Genomic DNA, 15,813 nt, shown 5'->3' on the forward strand with positions numbered 1-15,813 from the left:
CTTCCTTAAACAGTTGAAGGTCCTAGCTTAAATATTGCCTGTTTTAGCATCAACAAATTTTTTGTTGACTTTTGTTGATGTGGGGCATCAAATAAGACCATGAAAGGGTTGTCCTTGCTGGACGCACTGATTAGGCACACGTTTGTTGCATTCATGTCTCTATGGGGTGGCTGGATTTGGATTTGGGGATGGTGATCGTGGTGTGTTAACTGAGATTGCGGCCGAGGATTACTGAGTTCAGGCTCACCGGTGCCGCCACCAGCAGTTTGGGGATTGGACAGAGGTGTGTTTCCACAGGAATGCACTGGAGGTCGACAGGGTCAGCAGTCAGTACCTCGGCAGGGTCTACTGAATGACAAGGATATAGGAGAAGGGGGGGGGGGGGGAGAGAGAGAGAGAGAGAAGAAAAACAGACTGTAGAGAATTAAAGTGGTTTTGGTACAGGTATCACAAAATATACTAATGCAAACAAAGTGCAGGAACTGATGCAAGGCTAACTTTGCATTACCCCAAACCAAAATCTCACAACAGTGTCTATAAAAACAGAAGAAACTATAATATCCTGAGGTAATACATCACCGATCTTCCAATAAGGTACGTTGGGAGCTTATGTGGCCAAAAAACACAGGAAATTAATAGAACTCTTCTGGACTGCACTGAGATACCAAGATCATTTTAAAAATTGTGATCAGATTAAATAACACACCACAGAACTAAAATTAAAAGGAACACCAAATAATCTGCTACCAGCATATTGCTGAACTACTAGATATAATAATAATAATAATAATAATAATAATAATAATAATAAGGTAGGTGTCTGTTAGTTCAGCAATATCAACAGTCTGGAGTGTGCTGGAGAAGGTGACGCACTTGGCAAGATGGAGGACTGACAAGATGCAGTGCTTCCCCTCTTGATTAGTATAACAGCTTCACTAAGAATAAACCCTGCCAGTGACAGCAAACTGTACAGTTGTGGCTCAAAACTAAATCCTCAATGCACTGCTACATTATGCGGCGTGCTCCTGGGACCTAGGGCCAGATGTATGTACACGAGTAATCGCAGCGCAAAACGTGACTTGACGCAGCCACAAAATGCGTTCGTAATACATTTGTTTCTTTGGTAGATGTGAGGACTTTGATGTACAAGTTAGTGAAGAGTTGTGCTTCCAGCGCTGCTGGAATGACCAGCGCTGCCAGATCTTCACTAAATCATTCAACTGAAAAGCAGTACTAAAACACACAGTCTGCCTGAAGATTTCTCTCTCAAAAGATCTAAAAGTGTATTGTATTATTACATATTTTGTCATAAATTAATACTATGTATAAGAATGAATAAAAATTCACACACAAACACATATAAACACACACACAGAGTTGCAATCAACATTATTCAACCCCCATAGCAAATCAGGTTTATTGCCATAATTCACAGACTTTCAGCTGTTTGCAATGAACAAATCAAACAGAATTAATTGAAATAGTTCAACACAACGAATGCTTCAAGTGGTTTCCCCAAATTCAACTGAAAATGCAACTTATAATGATTTCTCCAGTTTCAAAATTATTCAACTCCTTCATGGCAAGCATCTTTATTATTTAGTAGAGCACCTTTTGCTGTTATGACCTGCTGCAAACGAGATGCATAGCTTCTAGTAGCATTCCTGAGGAATCTTAACCCATTCCTCATGAGCAATGGCCTCCAGTTCAGTAATATTCTTTGGTTTGCGTGCTGCAACCGTCTTCTTCAAATTCCACCAGAGATTTTCTATGAGGTTCAAGTTAGGTGACTGTGATGGCCCTGTAGAATCTTCCAGGACTTCTTCTACAACCAAGCCTTGGTGGAATTTGACATATGCTTGGAATCACTGTCCTGTTGGAAGGTCCAATGATGCCCAAGCTTCAGCTTCCTCACAGACAGCATGACGTTTTCTCCTAGGATTTCCTGATACTTCAATGAATCCATCTTGCCTTCCACATGCTGCAGGTTTCCAGTGCCAGAGGATGCAAAAGCAGCCCCAGAGCATCACCGAGCCACCACCATGCTTGACTGTGGACAGAGTGTTCTTTCTTCATTCTTCTTCCTCCAGACATACCGCTGATCCATCGTGCTGAAAAGTTCCAGTTTTGTTTCATCGCTCCACAGAACAGAATCCCAAAACTTCTGTGGCTTATTTATATAATTTTGAGCCGACTTTTCTTGTGCTTTTGGGTCAGTAGTGGTGTACACCTTGGAGTTCTGGCATGGAAACCTTCTGCGTTTAGTACGCGCCTTACTGTGCTCACTGAAACCTCAGTGCCTGTTGCCACCAAGTCTTGCTGCAGGTTTTTTGCAGTCACTTGAGGGTTTTTCCACAACCTGCCTTCTCAGAAATCTGCTTGCAGCCATTGATAGCTTCCTTTTCTGCCCCGTCCAAGTATTTCAAGTATTTTCTACCCCTAACCAGTTCAGGTACTTCATGTGTTCCAGCTCAAGCACTTCTGGTGCAACTAATGAAGCCTTCAATTAGGTGCAACAGGTGTGCTTGAGACAACACCTGTTTTGCATATTTGTGCTGTTGTGAGGGATTCTATTCAGGGGGTTGAATAATTTTGAAACTGGAGAAATCATTAGAAGTTGCATTTTCAGTTGAATTTGGGGAAACCACTTGAAGCATTCATTGTGTTGAACTATTTCAATTGCTGTAAATTTTTACAGAAATCCTGATTTTCAATGGGGGTTGAATAATTTTGATTGCTTACAACTGTGTGTATATATGTATATATTAGAGACGCACCGATGTATCGGCCGATAAAGGCAATTTGTCAGGCTAAGGGCCATCGGCCAGTAGTTTAAAAATGATCAGGGCCAATTATATCCTATCAATAAAAAGAGGGCGGGGAAAACATATCGATTTCGTGCTGTGTGTAAAGATGATGTCTCTTGTGTGGAATGACGACAAAACTGCAGTTTGTAAGATCTGTAATGCTAAAATTTTACACCGGAAGTGAGCAGCAGTTTCGGCGTCAAGTCTAAATTTTATTTCTTCGACCTGCTCACGCTGAATTAAAGGGCCAGTACACTGTTGAAAGATTTAAATGAAGATGGGTTGACAAAAAAAAGTATATTTTTATATATATATATATATATATATATATATATATATATATATATATATAGCACAAAAAATATATTTGTAGTGTATTTCATATCCAGTTAATGTTAATAAATAAAAAAGTTTATATTATATATTACCAGTTTGATGTTCAGTGATGAAGTGGAAATGATTTTGCTTGTGGAGAGTGAATGTGAGACTAACAGGAGGCTTTTTTTAGAATTCAGTCAATGTTAATATGAATTAATAACATTCAATACGTTGAGAAATCTTACTTTAATCTTCAGAGTTTAGTTCGTGTGTTAATGTTAATGTGAGTAATGTGTTTTCTGTTTATGAGACCAGTTACTGTGAAACAACTTGTGGAAATGGAGAGAATAAAGTTTTTATTTGCATTTCCTTCACACTTGTTGAATTAATTATTATTAATTTAAAAGAAGGCATAAAAGGCAGAACTGTTGGTATCAGCCAAGATCACTCTGAATAATCGGTATCTGGTGAGAAAATTAGTATCGGTGCATCTCTAGTATATATGCATGGGTGTGCGTGCGCGTGTTTTTATATATATATATATATATATATATATATATATATATATATATATATATATATATATATATATATATATATAAAAATAAACACACGCACGCACACACACAAGTCTCCATAAATAGGGGAAATGAACATGTCTTTCAAAACTTCTTTATACTTAATGTATACTCTCTCGCTCATATAGTGGCAAGAAAAAGTATGTGAACCTTTTGGAATTTCATGGTTTTCTGAGTAAATTTGTCATAAAATGTGATCTGATCTTCATCTAAGTCAAGGGTATTGACAAATATAATGTGCCTAAAATAATAACACAAAAATTCTGATCCCTCATGTCTTTATTGAACACACTCATTCAACATTCAAAATGGCAGTGGAAAAAGTAAGTGGACCCTTAGAATTAATAACTGGTTGACCCGCCCTTGGCAGCAATAACCTCAACCAGGCGCTTCCTGTAGCTGTGGATCAGACCTGCACATCGTTCAGGAGGAATTTAAGCCCATTCTTCCTGGCAGAACTGCTTTAGCTCCGTCATATTCTTTGGACGTCTCATGTGTATGGCTCTCTTCAAGTCATTCCATAGCATCTCTACTGGGTTGAGGTTTGGGCTCTGACTTGGCCACTCCAAAAGGCCGATTTTGTTTTTCTGAAGCCATTCTGTTGTGGACTTGCTCCGGTGTTTTGGGTCGTTGTCCTGTTGCCAGCTTTATGTAAATCAACAATTCTTAATTGTAGGTCCTCTGAAAGCTCTTTTTGGCAAGGCATGGCTCACATAAGCGTGTGCTTCTTGTTCAGCGCAAACTCCAAAAGTTTGAGGGGTTTTTATCAGTCAAAGTAGCTGTAGTCGACACCTCCAAACTCATTTTCTTAACGAGACTCCAGGTGTGCTAAAACTTGACTCCAATTAGCTTTTTTGAGGTCATTAACTCAAGGGTTCACATACTTTTTCCACAAGCACTATGAGGTTTTTTTGGTTGTTCTTAATAAAGACATGAGGGATCAGATTTTTTTTTGTTATTATTATTTTAGACACATTATATTTGTCAATACCCTTGATTTAGATGATGATCAGATCACATTTTATGACAAATTTATTCAGAAAACCATGAAATTCCAAAAGGTTCACATACTTTTTCTTACCACTGTATGTATGTATGTGTGTGTGTGTGTGTGTATTATATATATATATATATATATATATATATATATATATATATATATATATATATATATATATATATATATATATATATATATATATATATATATCTCCAAAAATGTCCAGAACATTTTTGAGACATGCACAGCTCGGTTGCTGAAAGTGGATTGGCAGTGAGGGACTGGGAAAAAATTTTTAATACCAGAAAGAAAAACATGAAGATAAGGTGATATCCAATGGCTGAAAATAGGTTTTAAGGGGATTCCAAAGTGAGGAAAGTTGACTCTAATGGGATTTAAAAATGAGAAAAGTAGAGTTTTTGCAGAAATCAAAAAGATATTAAAACATACTGGGATTTCAAAAGAATGATATAATTGGGCATAGACTAAAGATAAGACTGTATAAATAGGGCATTGAGTCTGTGTACAGATTCAGATCACTTTGGGACATCTTACTGATTGGATCTCATGTTGCTTTTTGAACAATAAACTGGATTTTTGCTTCTCTCATCCAACGTGTTCTAGATTTTTACTTTCAGTTGTGCCTTTGAGTATGATCACTTATGGAAAAAGGTAATTAGTACCTCTAGCCATTTTTTGACATGACAGTGTATGTATTTTTATATATATATATATATATATATATATATATATATATATATATATATATATATATATATATATATATATATATATATATATATATACATACATATATATATGCGCGTAATTACATGACATGTATAACACCAAATGTGTTAACATGAGTTCATCATGAGTGGGAGAGACTCCATGTGTGTTGACAAAGAAACGGCAATCGTAGAGGAGGATGTGCAAATAAAGTTACATTTTGCTAAAAAAGTGTTCATTTCCCGTATGTATGGAGACTTTTGGGACACGCTGCATAACCGAAAAACACAGATGGTTCTAACTTGCACCTGTGGACGAAACACACAAAACTGATCACCACTAACCGCCCAAAATTGAACTTTACATATTTCTGTGTGTACGTTGCACAAACTGCGTTTTGGCTCATACGCCAGTGTCACACATAAGGTGTTATGTACGTTAAGGTTTTTCAAACAGCATGTCAAAACGGGCGTAAACAGCTTAGTACATCTGGCCCTGAGAGAATTAAACAACAGCTATCAACATCCACTGTTTCAGTGATTAAACTCAAAAGCTAACTCAATTAACTGTTATTAAAAAATAAAAAAATAAAAAAAAAATAATAATAATAAATATATATATATATATAAAAAAAAAGAGAAAGAGAAAGAATGAATATGGACATTATAATGTTTTAACTACATAGAAGATGCCATGTGCCAACACAGAGTGGAGACATTTGAAAAGGCAAGGTGAATACACACACACAGACACGGTGACACAGGGCTACACAGAGGCTCCGCACCGGTCCACAGAGAGCTTAAATCCAGCTGGGTTTAACTAGCACAAACAGCTAGCTCAGGTGGGTTGCCTAGGGCCAGAGCTCCCATGTTAAACAGATCACAAATCTCAGAAAAACAGAAGCTCATTACAGTGAGAAAGTGACTTTGCTCTCATTTTCGGTCATAGACTTTCTGTCTGGATCATCATTCATTTACACGTTCATTCATCTTCATTAACTGCTTCATCCTGGTCAGGCTCGCGTTGCATCCAGAGTCGATCTCAGGAACACTGAGCGCAAAGCGGGGATCCTGGATGAGGTGCCAAACTACATTCACAAGTTATTCACGCCTAGGGGCAATTTAGACTTCAGGACGATCAATTCAAATTAAATCTCCATCACCAGTACAACATTTTCCTGACAACATGTTCTGTGAAACGTCTCGCTATAATGCTGGACGTGCTGTCTGTGGACCAGTGCTGGATGCCGTACAGCTGAAAAGAGAAGAGGCCAAAATGAAGGGGCAAACCTGATTGGAGGCAGCTGATTCGGCAAAAGGAACATTGGTGACTGGGGTCGTAGCCGACGAAACAGTGGAAGTGGTGGCACCGTGCATCATGGGAACTTTTTTCAGGCGAGTCAGACAAGAAACAAGGGAGAGGGGGGAGGTGGAGGGGAGGAGGAATGTTATGAGTACCATGACATTATATGCCAGAGGAAGAGGCGGAACAGTCATGGCAAGTAGCATTTATGTACTGCCAAGATGATTTTCACCCAAGAACATGCAAGTAAAACTTAAAAGGTAACACTTTATAACAGAGGATTCGGTGCATTTGTAAAGTAGCAATTCAATGAATAATGGACTTGATTTATTTACATGTGCAGCACATTTCCTAAGGGTTACTTTTAAATGTTTATGACTCCCATTAACATTAATAGACATAATATCAACAATAGCGATAATACTTAGGATGTTTTGGGGTTTTTTTTTTTTAGTCGTTTTGGTCTTCTTCCAGAACATTTGACCAAATACACTTATTACTTCACATACTGCTAGTACTCACTGGAGATGTCAGTAAACGTGGCCATGAGCTGCCTACTTTCAAAGAAAATTTCACTGACCAACCACAGAATTAACTTGTTCATTCAATATTACCTGCTTAAATATTCTTTAATAACCACATTACAGCCATACTGTCACCTTCGACAGTCAGTATGTTTACATGGACAACAATAACCCAATATTAACCCGATTAAGTCGATACTCTGATTAAGAAACTACCATGTAAACATGGTATTATTGATTACCTTAACCCGACTAAAGTCATACTCGAAGTAAACACAAATCAAATTAAGACATGTGGAGTATTCCTGTTTTAGTCGCATTATCGACGTGCATTACAGACATGTACACACCTTAATCACACTATTAACGTCGTGTGGGAGTTTTCACCGCATTTTGTGACAGGACACGTACACACACGGCAGTGTTCAACCAGTTGATGGCAAACAAGAGAGCACGGCTGCGTCCGAAACCGCATACTTACCTACTATATAGTAGGAGAAGCACGTATGTAGCTACTATATAGTAGGTAAGTACGCGGTTTCGGACGCAGCCCACGGCTTCAAGCAGTCATCTATTAGCACGTATAGCACCACAAATAATTAACTGCACTTGAAGCTTTCGTAAAACTAAAAATGAAACTGTATACAGTACCATAACGAAGACTAATTGTATGTTGATACGTGAAATTCGGGAGGGAACGTCGGACGGCGTGGCATCTTATTCAGAAAAAGGTCAATAATTAGATTACTGCTGTCCATGTAAATGTCGTCATTGTTTTCTGATGCTTGTGGGAAGAAAACAGCACAAAAGATATCAGACACTGTCTGAGATATGGGTGGGGAGACTAAAGCGAAGGCTAAGGCTATTGATCAAGTGCTGATTTGATTTTTTTGGTTCAAGCAAGCTGTTTTGAACTTGCAATCCTTCTCATTCTGTCCTATTTAGTAGATTTTCTTCCTCAGTACTTTTTCCGTGAGACAAATGAACCACCCCTTTAAAAGGTAAGTCTAGAGCTTTATACTTTAAATTATGCACAGACTGTTTTGTTGCTATACTGTATATTGGTGGCAAAAAGATTTGTAACCGATGCGAAAAACTAAAGATTTACATATGGTTTATTAAATCTCGCAACATGTGGTAGATTTTAACAATTTAAAAATGTTAGAGGCCACCAATCTTTTCCAATTATTATTATTGATCATTTATGGACATATTAGTATCTAATTTTGTGATGTATTTAGAAATGGCAACGTCTAGAAATATTTATATTTATAAAATGAAGATGTTCCAATTTACTTCACTTTTTTTTTTTTACTATAACTGCTGTATAAATTCACTACAAAATGATACAATATTCAATCTATTATATACTGTTTGTTAACTGTTGCTAGAAGAACTTCAAAACAGTTATTATAAAGTGTTACCAACTTGAAAGAACTACATTCAATACTTATTGCACTGCAGCTGTGCACTTAAAGAAATGTCATCAAAATCATACAATCCAGTCAGACAGATATATCTGATAATTGTATTTTGATGGAGCTGGACCATGTGTTGAAAGAAAACAAAACTAAAATAAAACTAACAAAAACAGCAGAAAATGTAGCCTACACATACACTGCATTCCAGCACAAGTCTAGCTTTGAGAATATGGCAAGTTCCTTCTTTGTTTTTATATATCTGCATATATACTTGATATTTGACCGCTAAAAAGACTTTACTTTAATAGTGAATGTGTATGAATGGTACACATAGAAAAAGTTTCCCCGAAACCTCCTCTCTTTATGAATGAAGAGTCGTATATGGCAAAGAGCAAACTAATACAGCATGATGCACGAACAGCAACAGCATCATACATGATACAGACACACAGTTCCCCTCGCATACACACACAAACACACACACGGGCATGCTGATTAAACTCGATAGTTCACCCCAAAAAATTGAATTCTGTCATGAATTACTCACCCTCACGTCGTTCCAAACCCAACGATTCCGTATAGATCTCTGACGCGAGTTCATGAGAGAACCACGACGCATGCGTGTTGTGTCACTTAGAACAATCTTCGTAACAAAGATGTCTGCTGATCGACAGAGAGAAGGACTTCTCAGACTTTTTGTCTGCTCTCGACAAAAAACAAAAAATAAAACGTCCGCTCTCGTGTCGCATGCGTCGTGGTTCTCTCGTGAACGAGTGTCGGAGATCCATGCGGAAGTGAAGATGTTTTGTGGAAAAAAAAAAAAATACTTCATTTGAGTAATTTGCACGCACAAAGCATTCGTATCGCTTCATAAAATTGGGATTAAACCACTGGAGTCACATGGATTACTTTTACAATGCCTTTATGAACTTTTTGGAGCTTGAAAGTTTTGGTTACATGGACTATAGAAGGAGGAACAGAAATCTCCCAGGTTTCAATTAAAAACGTCTTCATTTGTGTTCTGAAGATGAACGAAAGTCTTATGGGTTTGGAACGACACGAGGGTGAGTAATTGATGACAGAATTTTCATTTTTGGGTGAATTATCCCTTTTAAGTCTTGTTTTGGCAGAGATAGTGGAGCTGTCGTTGCAAAACTATCTGTACATTAGGATTAGGCAGACTTCTGAGTGAATACTACTCTCACAACATAGGTGGAAGTAAGTTTATGAGTGTGTAACCTACTGAATGTGTGAACTGGGACTGATTTGGATTTAGGGCATTGACCTAGACTTTAGCAAAGCATATGGTGACCAGGGGACGTATCCTTATGATCAGTGTATGGGTGAGGTATGTGTGCGTGTGTGTGTGTGAGTGAGTGTGAGTGCGTTGAAGGGGGGGCCCTGGGCTCTACCCTCACCGGTCTGTCCAGGCCCTGTTAGGTAGCGGCTGTGGGGGGGCCGGCAGCTGCTCCAATCCCGCCTCTCCCAGCGGCCCTCTGCCAGTGGGCCAGGCGGTTTGAAAAGCCCTACAAAGATTTAAAGGGGAGATGACGAAGAGGAGAGAAGGAGGAGCAGGAAGAAGAAAAGGGAGCACAAAGAAAACAAACAGGAACTGCTCTTAGTGGATCAGGAATAAGGCCCTAACTTTGGTCTAGCTAGCTTTGTGGCTCCATCACTTTCATACTTGAGCACACATACAGAAATGAACGAAAAGCTGCACACAGAGCAAAAAAATAAACGAGTAAACAAAGAGTAAAAGCAAGCAGACAGGTGACAAATAAATGTGACAGACTTCACAAGCCTGGGACTCATGTCATTTGGCATTACATTTGGCATTTAATTTGGTAATCTAATCCTTAAAAAACAAACAAACCTTTGAACAGTTAATATATGTTTTAATGATGCCATCATATTCTCTTATTTAATTTCGACTCCAAATTCTGTAATTAGGCACTGGTACATGTTATTAGAGCTCAGGCAGGTTACTGGCACATTTTTGGATCTTGGAGATACAGGAGCTGTTTTTGGGTCTCTCTCTCTCTCTTGCCTGCCACCGAGCCTCAGCCCTGCTCTAAGAGAACCTGTGGAGCAGAGGTGACTCACGAGGGACCTACCGATGCCTCCGGATGGAGCCATGCAGAGCAGGGAACCTGGTGCACCATGCACAGAGAGCCCAGCGCAGGGGGGTGGTGGTGGGGATGGGGGTTGGGTGGTGGAGGAGTAAGAGACGAGACCAAACAACAAAGTTAGTGTGCGAGTAAAGGCTGTGTTGGTGATTACAAGCTATACAGACAACACAGATGCCACACATGACACGAAAAGGAAAAGAAAAAAGAAAAAAAAAAAAAAGGAGTGGATTATTCTGAAATCAGTTAATACATTATGAAATAATTTAATAAATGGGGCCCTGAAAAAAACAACATGTAGAGAGGACAGGAAACCCGTATATACTGAAATGGTGATTTTGTTTTTTCAAGTAAACTTAATAGTACTTTTTATTTGAAAATCATTAGTACTTACCATCGGGTATACAGTATGAAGAATATTTAGTGGTGGATTTATGCAGCGCACAGATGCATTGCAGCAACCGCACACAAGTAAATAATGCAGTGCGGCACTAGATCACTGGCAACGCTCAGTGTGTGTGTTATGGGGGAACCAGTTAGCACGACACGTGTGCAGAGTAGACTAGACCCAGAGACGCAGAAGATGCATGAGCTCAATGGGAGAGAGAGAGGGCAAGCAGGGAAAGAACTGGGCCCAATATTACTTAATCCCGACTCCTTGCAGCTGGGCCGTGTTGTGTGAAACCACTGAACAGAGTGTGTATGCAGTGGACAGCGTAAATCATATCCGAGCCTTACCTGTGGGGATAAAGGCCGGCTGCTGCAGTTGCATGCTGGCCAGAGCTTGCTGGTAGTGGAACATGCTGGGGTTGAAGATGGCCGCAGCGCCGTTACTCTTCTCCAGGGTTTGCCTCTTTGGTAGCTGCTGCATGCTGCCTGGAGGCAGGGCCTTAGGGAAGAAGACAAAAAGTGACAGAGGGAAAGAAAGAAGAATAGAGACAAGGAAGGAGCGAGAGATCAAACAAACAAACAAACAAACAAACAAAAAAACCCCACAAAAACAAACTAACACCAGGTTATGATCAGATTATAAGAGCACAACAGTGAATAGTAAAATTTTCGCTTAAACACTCTGCTCTTATTTGTTCCCTAGTACTGTACAAACAGGGCTATATTTAGCCCCAATCTACGTGGCTACATATTGTAATTTGCATAAATGCAATCTGCATATTGAAGACATTATGCTGAAGAAAGCATAGCACTACAGCATGGCAAGCACATATCCAAAGCTTCTGCAATATACATGCAATATGATACTGATTCAAACCATTGCCCAGCCTTTGCTTCAGGTTATTACATTCACTAGAATTATATACCAAAAAAAACAACACTTATTTTGTTGGTTTTAGTATACCGGTCTTGTCCAGTGGAATAATTCTTTCTGCTCCAATTGTGAATTTACTGGGGGGGAGTGAAATAAAAGTCATAAATTTATCCTTTTATAATTAGGTGACTGTGTACCAGCAGACTGCGCTACAACAACATACATAATTAATGGTGCAAGCCCAGTACTGCGTAATAGGCTGAACTGGCTGTGTGTGATCACAGTGAATGATGAACATACTTTTGAAAAGGCATGCTTGAATGAGTTTAGTATTTGATGGTGAAAAAGATTACCAGGGAAAAAAAAAAAAAAAAAAAAAAAAAAGAAAAAAGGTGAGAGGTCAAAAGTACCAGGTCAGGGGTTGACTGCAGGTTGCGCTTCAGAGGACGCGCTGCAGGCTGTGGCCGGGTTAGCAGGCAGTGAGCGCATGATGACAGCAAACCAATCAATGAAGACAGACAGACAGACAGACAGAGAGACGGACGCACAAACAAACACAGGGCACACAAGACTGTAACCAATGTAGGAATGGTGTCAGTTGAGATGGAATTTTAAAGCATAATGTGGAGGCAGAATGAAATAAATAAATAAATAAATAAATAAATAGAGGATGTTAGGACAACACAGAGCACAAACATCAGTTTATCCATGAACGACTAACATGATAAGCAGAGGAAGAGAGAGAGCATCGCCTAAACAAAAGCAAAATGAGATGAGAACAAATAGCAACTGTGGCAAGCTGATCAGCAAGCTTGAGAGCTAGAAAAATGACACCACACTTCAATAAACCTGTTATTAAAAACAAAAACAACAACAAAAAAAAAAAAAAAAACACACCCTGCAAGAAGACTGAAAGCTTGCAAAATACCGGCTGTTGTGATCGTGAAAAGGCACAAGCGCTGCAGAGGCCACAGAACAAGCGCTCGTGTCATGCAAGGGAGAGCTCACTGCAGCAACACAGCTGTATGCAGAAGGCGGGCAGTTAGCTGGTGTCGCACAATTTCCTTTTCTCCGCTTTATCTGCTTATGCACTCGTTTCTCTTCTTGTTCTCTGCCTGCACCTTCACTGCAGAGCTGGTGTTTGTAACTTATCATTGAGCTGAAAGTCTCCATACATCATTGAGAAGACAAAAGACCAGCTTCTAACACTCTTATGCACCCTCTTTCTCTCTGTCTCTCTCTTACACGCATACATGAGGGATTCTGAATTATTGAACACACTCTCCATCTACATGTTTTTTTTTAAACTGAGTTATAAACACACACACACACACACACACACACACACACACACACACACACACACACATTATCCTGTATTAATTATATTGTATTATTTAAAGACATTTAATTACTAGCGAATAATAGTTTGGGTTCTTAAGGCAAGTCTTTGAGAAGAAATGAGAAACTACAAACATCCATCCATCCATTTTCTGTACCACTTATTCCACACAAGGTCACGGGGAGCCTGGATCCTGCACACGGTGGAGGACACCCTGGACGGCGTGCCGACCCATTGCAGGGCGCAATCGCGCACATGCTTGCACACTACGGACACTTTGGAAATGCCAATCAGTCTACAACACACGTCTTTGAATTGGGGAGGAAACTTAAGTACCCAGAGGAATCCCCTGAAGCACGGGGAGAACATGCAAACTTCGTGCACGCAGGGTGGAGGCGGAATCCAAACCCCCAAAGCCATCGCACCCTCAAACTACAGACAATTAGAGCTTAAAATTGAGCTCCCGAATATGCAGACTGTACTACCCATGATCCTCAGCCTGTGACCTTGTACCATGATCATCAGTCACAAGACCAAAAAAAAACCCCAAAAAACCCCCCAAAACACAGCATTTGCCCGTTGCCAATCACCTGACCTTTAGGGTGTTTCCAAAACCCTAGCTAATACCGATTCATTGATCCTACCTCCAACATCCAGTGACCAATTCTTAAAATTTGTTCAGAGGAATCAAATACAGAAGAGGCTTCTAGTGCGAGGGTACACAGGTGCTTCCTATGCAGAAGATTTTTCTTTTGTTTTTTGTAGTGCGTGATGTAAGCCTACACTATGAATGCGCCACCTCTCCCCAAAAACTAATTACAATAGATTATACAATAGTAAGAATGACAAATACAAAACTAATCATCTTAATTAAATAAACAATGGGTACAAATCAAATCCTTGCAAAAAAAAAAGTCAATGAATGCGTTGCGATGTAACGTTTTAATTAAGGATGATTTAGTGTGTAATCACTGTTCTGTATAGGCAGATCGGTTATACAGTGAATTCACTCGGTCGCTTTAAAGAGACACTTCGGTGAACGAGAACGTCTCGTTTGTTAAATATGTCTGCTCTCGATTCCTGTACTGGTTTCCTTTCCTTGCATCCTTCACTTCCTCAGAGATAGGAGCGGTTTTAATAACACCCATGAAATCTGCACCCGTGTACGGGCCTGCTCTGCACTGAGGTACCTGATCGTGTCCGTTGCAGTTGAAAAATTTGGCCTGAATCCTAATGAATTATCTGGTGAACTTCATATCTCGCCTACATCAGAGTAAAAAGCACACAGCATGAGAGCACTGACCTCGGCAGCAGGATACAGCTGCGCACGGTTTTTCTTTCTGATATTTTCTCAACTGACATATACCTGAATACTCATTTTATTATTTGAATATCAGCAACTCTGATGGTTAACTGGGTATTCAAATATCTGTGCAGAGCCCTGCTAAGTATTAATTATCCAGAGAATCAGAACATTTTAGACAAAAACTCTTCATCAACCGTGCAAGCATAGTGCTTTTGTGTAACTGTAAATGATACGGAAACTTTCAAACCATGTGCTATGATGCAGTTGTTTTGTCTACAGATGGGTGACAAATTAAAGGGGGGAAGAAAAGAAAAAAAAATCAGTGGCTCCTGTTGTGCTGTCAGGGACATTTTGCAGGTATGGTTTGGGTCCTGTTGTCCCTTTAGAGCAAATCAATCAAAGTTATACTGACTGACTGCCTTTATTTTATTGTTGTCTGATTGATTGAGTGGTCTCTAGCAGAATGACAGTGTGCCCGGCCACAGTGCACGAGGACTAAGTGAATGGTTTTATGAGCGTAAATTGTATGCTGTGTCCTTCAGAGTCACCAGATCTCAACCCAATTTAACACCTATGGAAGATTTTGGACCAACATGTTAGACAGGATCATCAAAATACTAGTTGAGGTGGATGGGCCTTTTCCTCATTCCAGTACAGTACCAGACACCTTGTTAAATCTATGACACACAAGACATACTGTTCTGGTGGCTTGTGGTCGCCGAACACCTTTATTCTACTTGTTACTTTCACTTACTACCCACATGGATATGTTTTCATGTGGTGTATTTGATGTTTCGGTAAGGCTGCAGTACTCTAAGTGCCACTGTCTTCATCTCACCATGGCTGCTGCTGCTGTAGCAGCTGCACTCTGGTTGGCCTGCTGCTGCTGCGCTGCTTTAATCCTGGCCTGCAGGTGTGCCGGCGGGTGGAAGTACTTGCACTTGTCGCGCGAGCAGCGACCCTTGACGTAGTCCATGCACACGATGACCGAGTTCTCGCTGCCGTCCACCATGCCCGCCTCTACTGGGTGAGCGTAGCGGCACTCGTTCTCACCCCGTGTGCAGTTGCCCCGCTGGAACTCACGACACACCTGGAA

General features: G+C 39.8%; 1 protein-coding gene across 8 annotated transcripts in view; it reads right to left on the reverse strand.

Moving 5' to 3' along the window:
• Positions 1-260: 260 nt before the first annotated feature.
• Positions 261-15,813, reverse strand: part of mbnl3 (muscleblind-like splicing regulator 3) — a 49,287-nt gene continuing 33,734 nt past the window's right edge. For 6 of the 8 annotated variants that reach the window (XM_053630795.1, XM_053630793.1, XM_053630791.1 and 3 more), the window contains 6 exons: positions 15,556-15,807; positions 11,544-11,694; positions 10,794-10,829; positions 10,098-10,205; positions 6,722-6,816; positions 261-345 (listed from right to left, as the gene is read on the reverse strand). In XM_053630795.1, the coding sequence (XP_053486770.1) occupies positions 328-345; positions 6,722-6,816; positions 10,098-10,205; positions 10,794-10,829; positions 11,544-11,694; positions 15,556-15,807 (660 nt within the window). In that variant the 3' untranslated portion in view covers positions 261-327. Of the gene's footprint in view, positions 349-6,721; positions 6,817-10,097; positions 10,206-10,793; positions 10,830-11,543; positions 11,695-15,555; positions 15,808-15,813 lie in introns of all 8 variants that reach the window. The other 2 variants (XM_053630796.1, XM_053630797.1) reach the window with 2 other exon arrangements.

This window comes from Ictalurus furcatus, chromosome 8 (assembly GCF_023375685.1).
Source record: "Ictalurus furcatus strain D&B chromosome 8, Billie_1.0, whole genome shotgun sequence".
Classification (NCBI taxonomy): domain Eukaryota; kingdom Metazoa; phylum Chordata; class Actinopteri; order Siluriformes; family Ictaluridae; genus Ictalurus; species Ictalurus furcatus.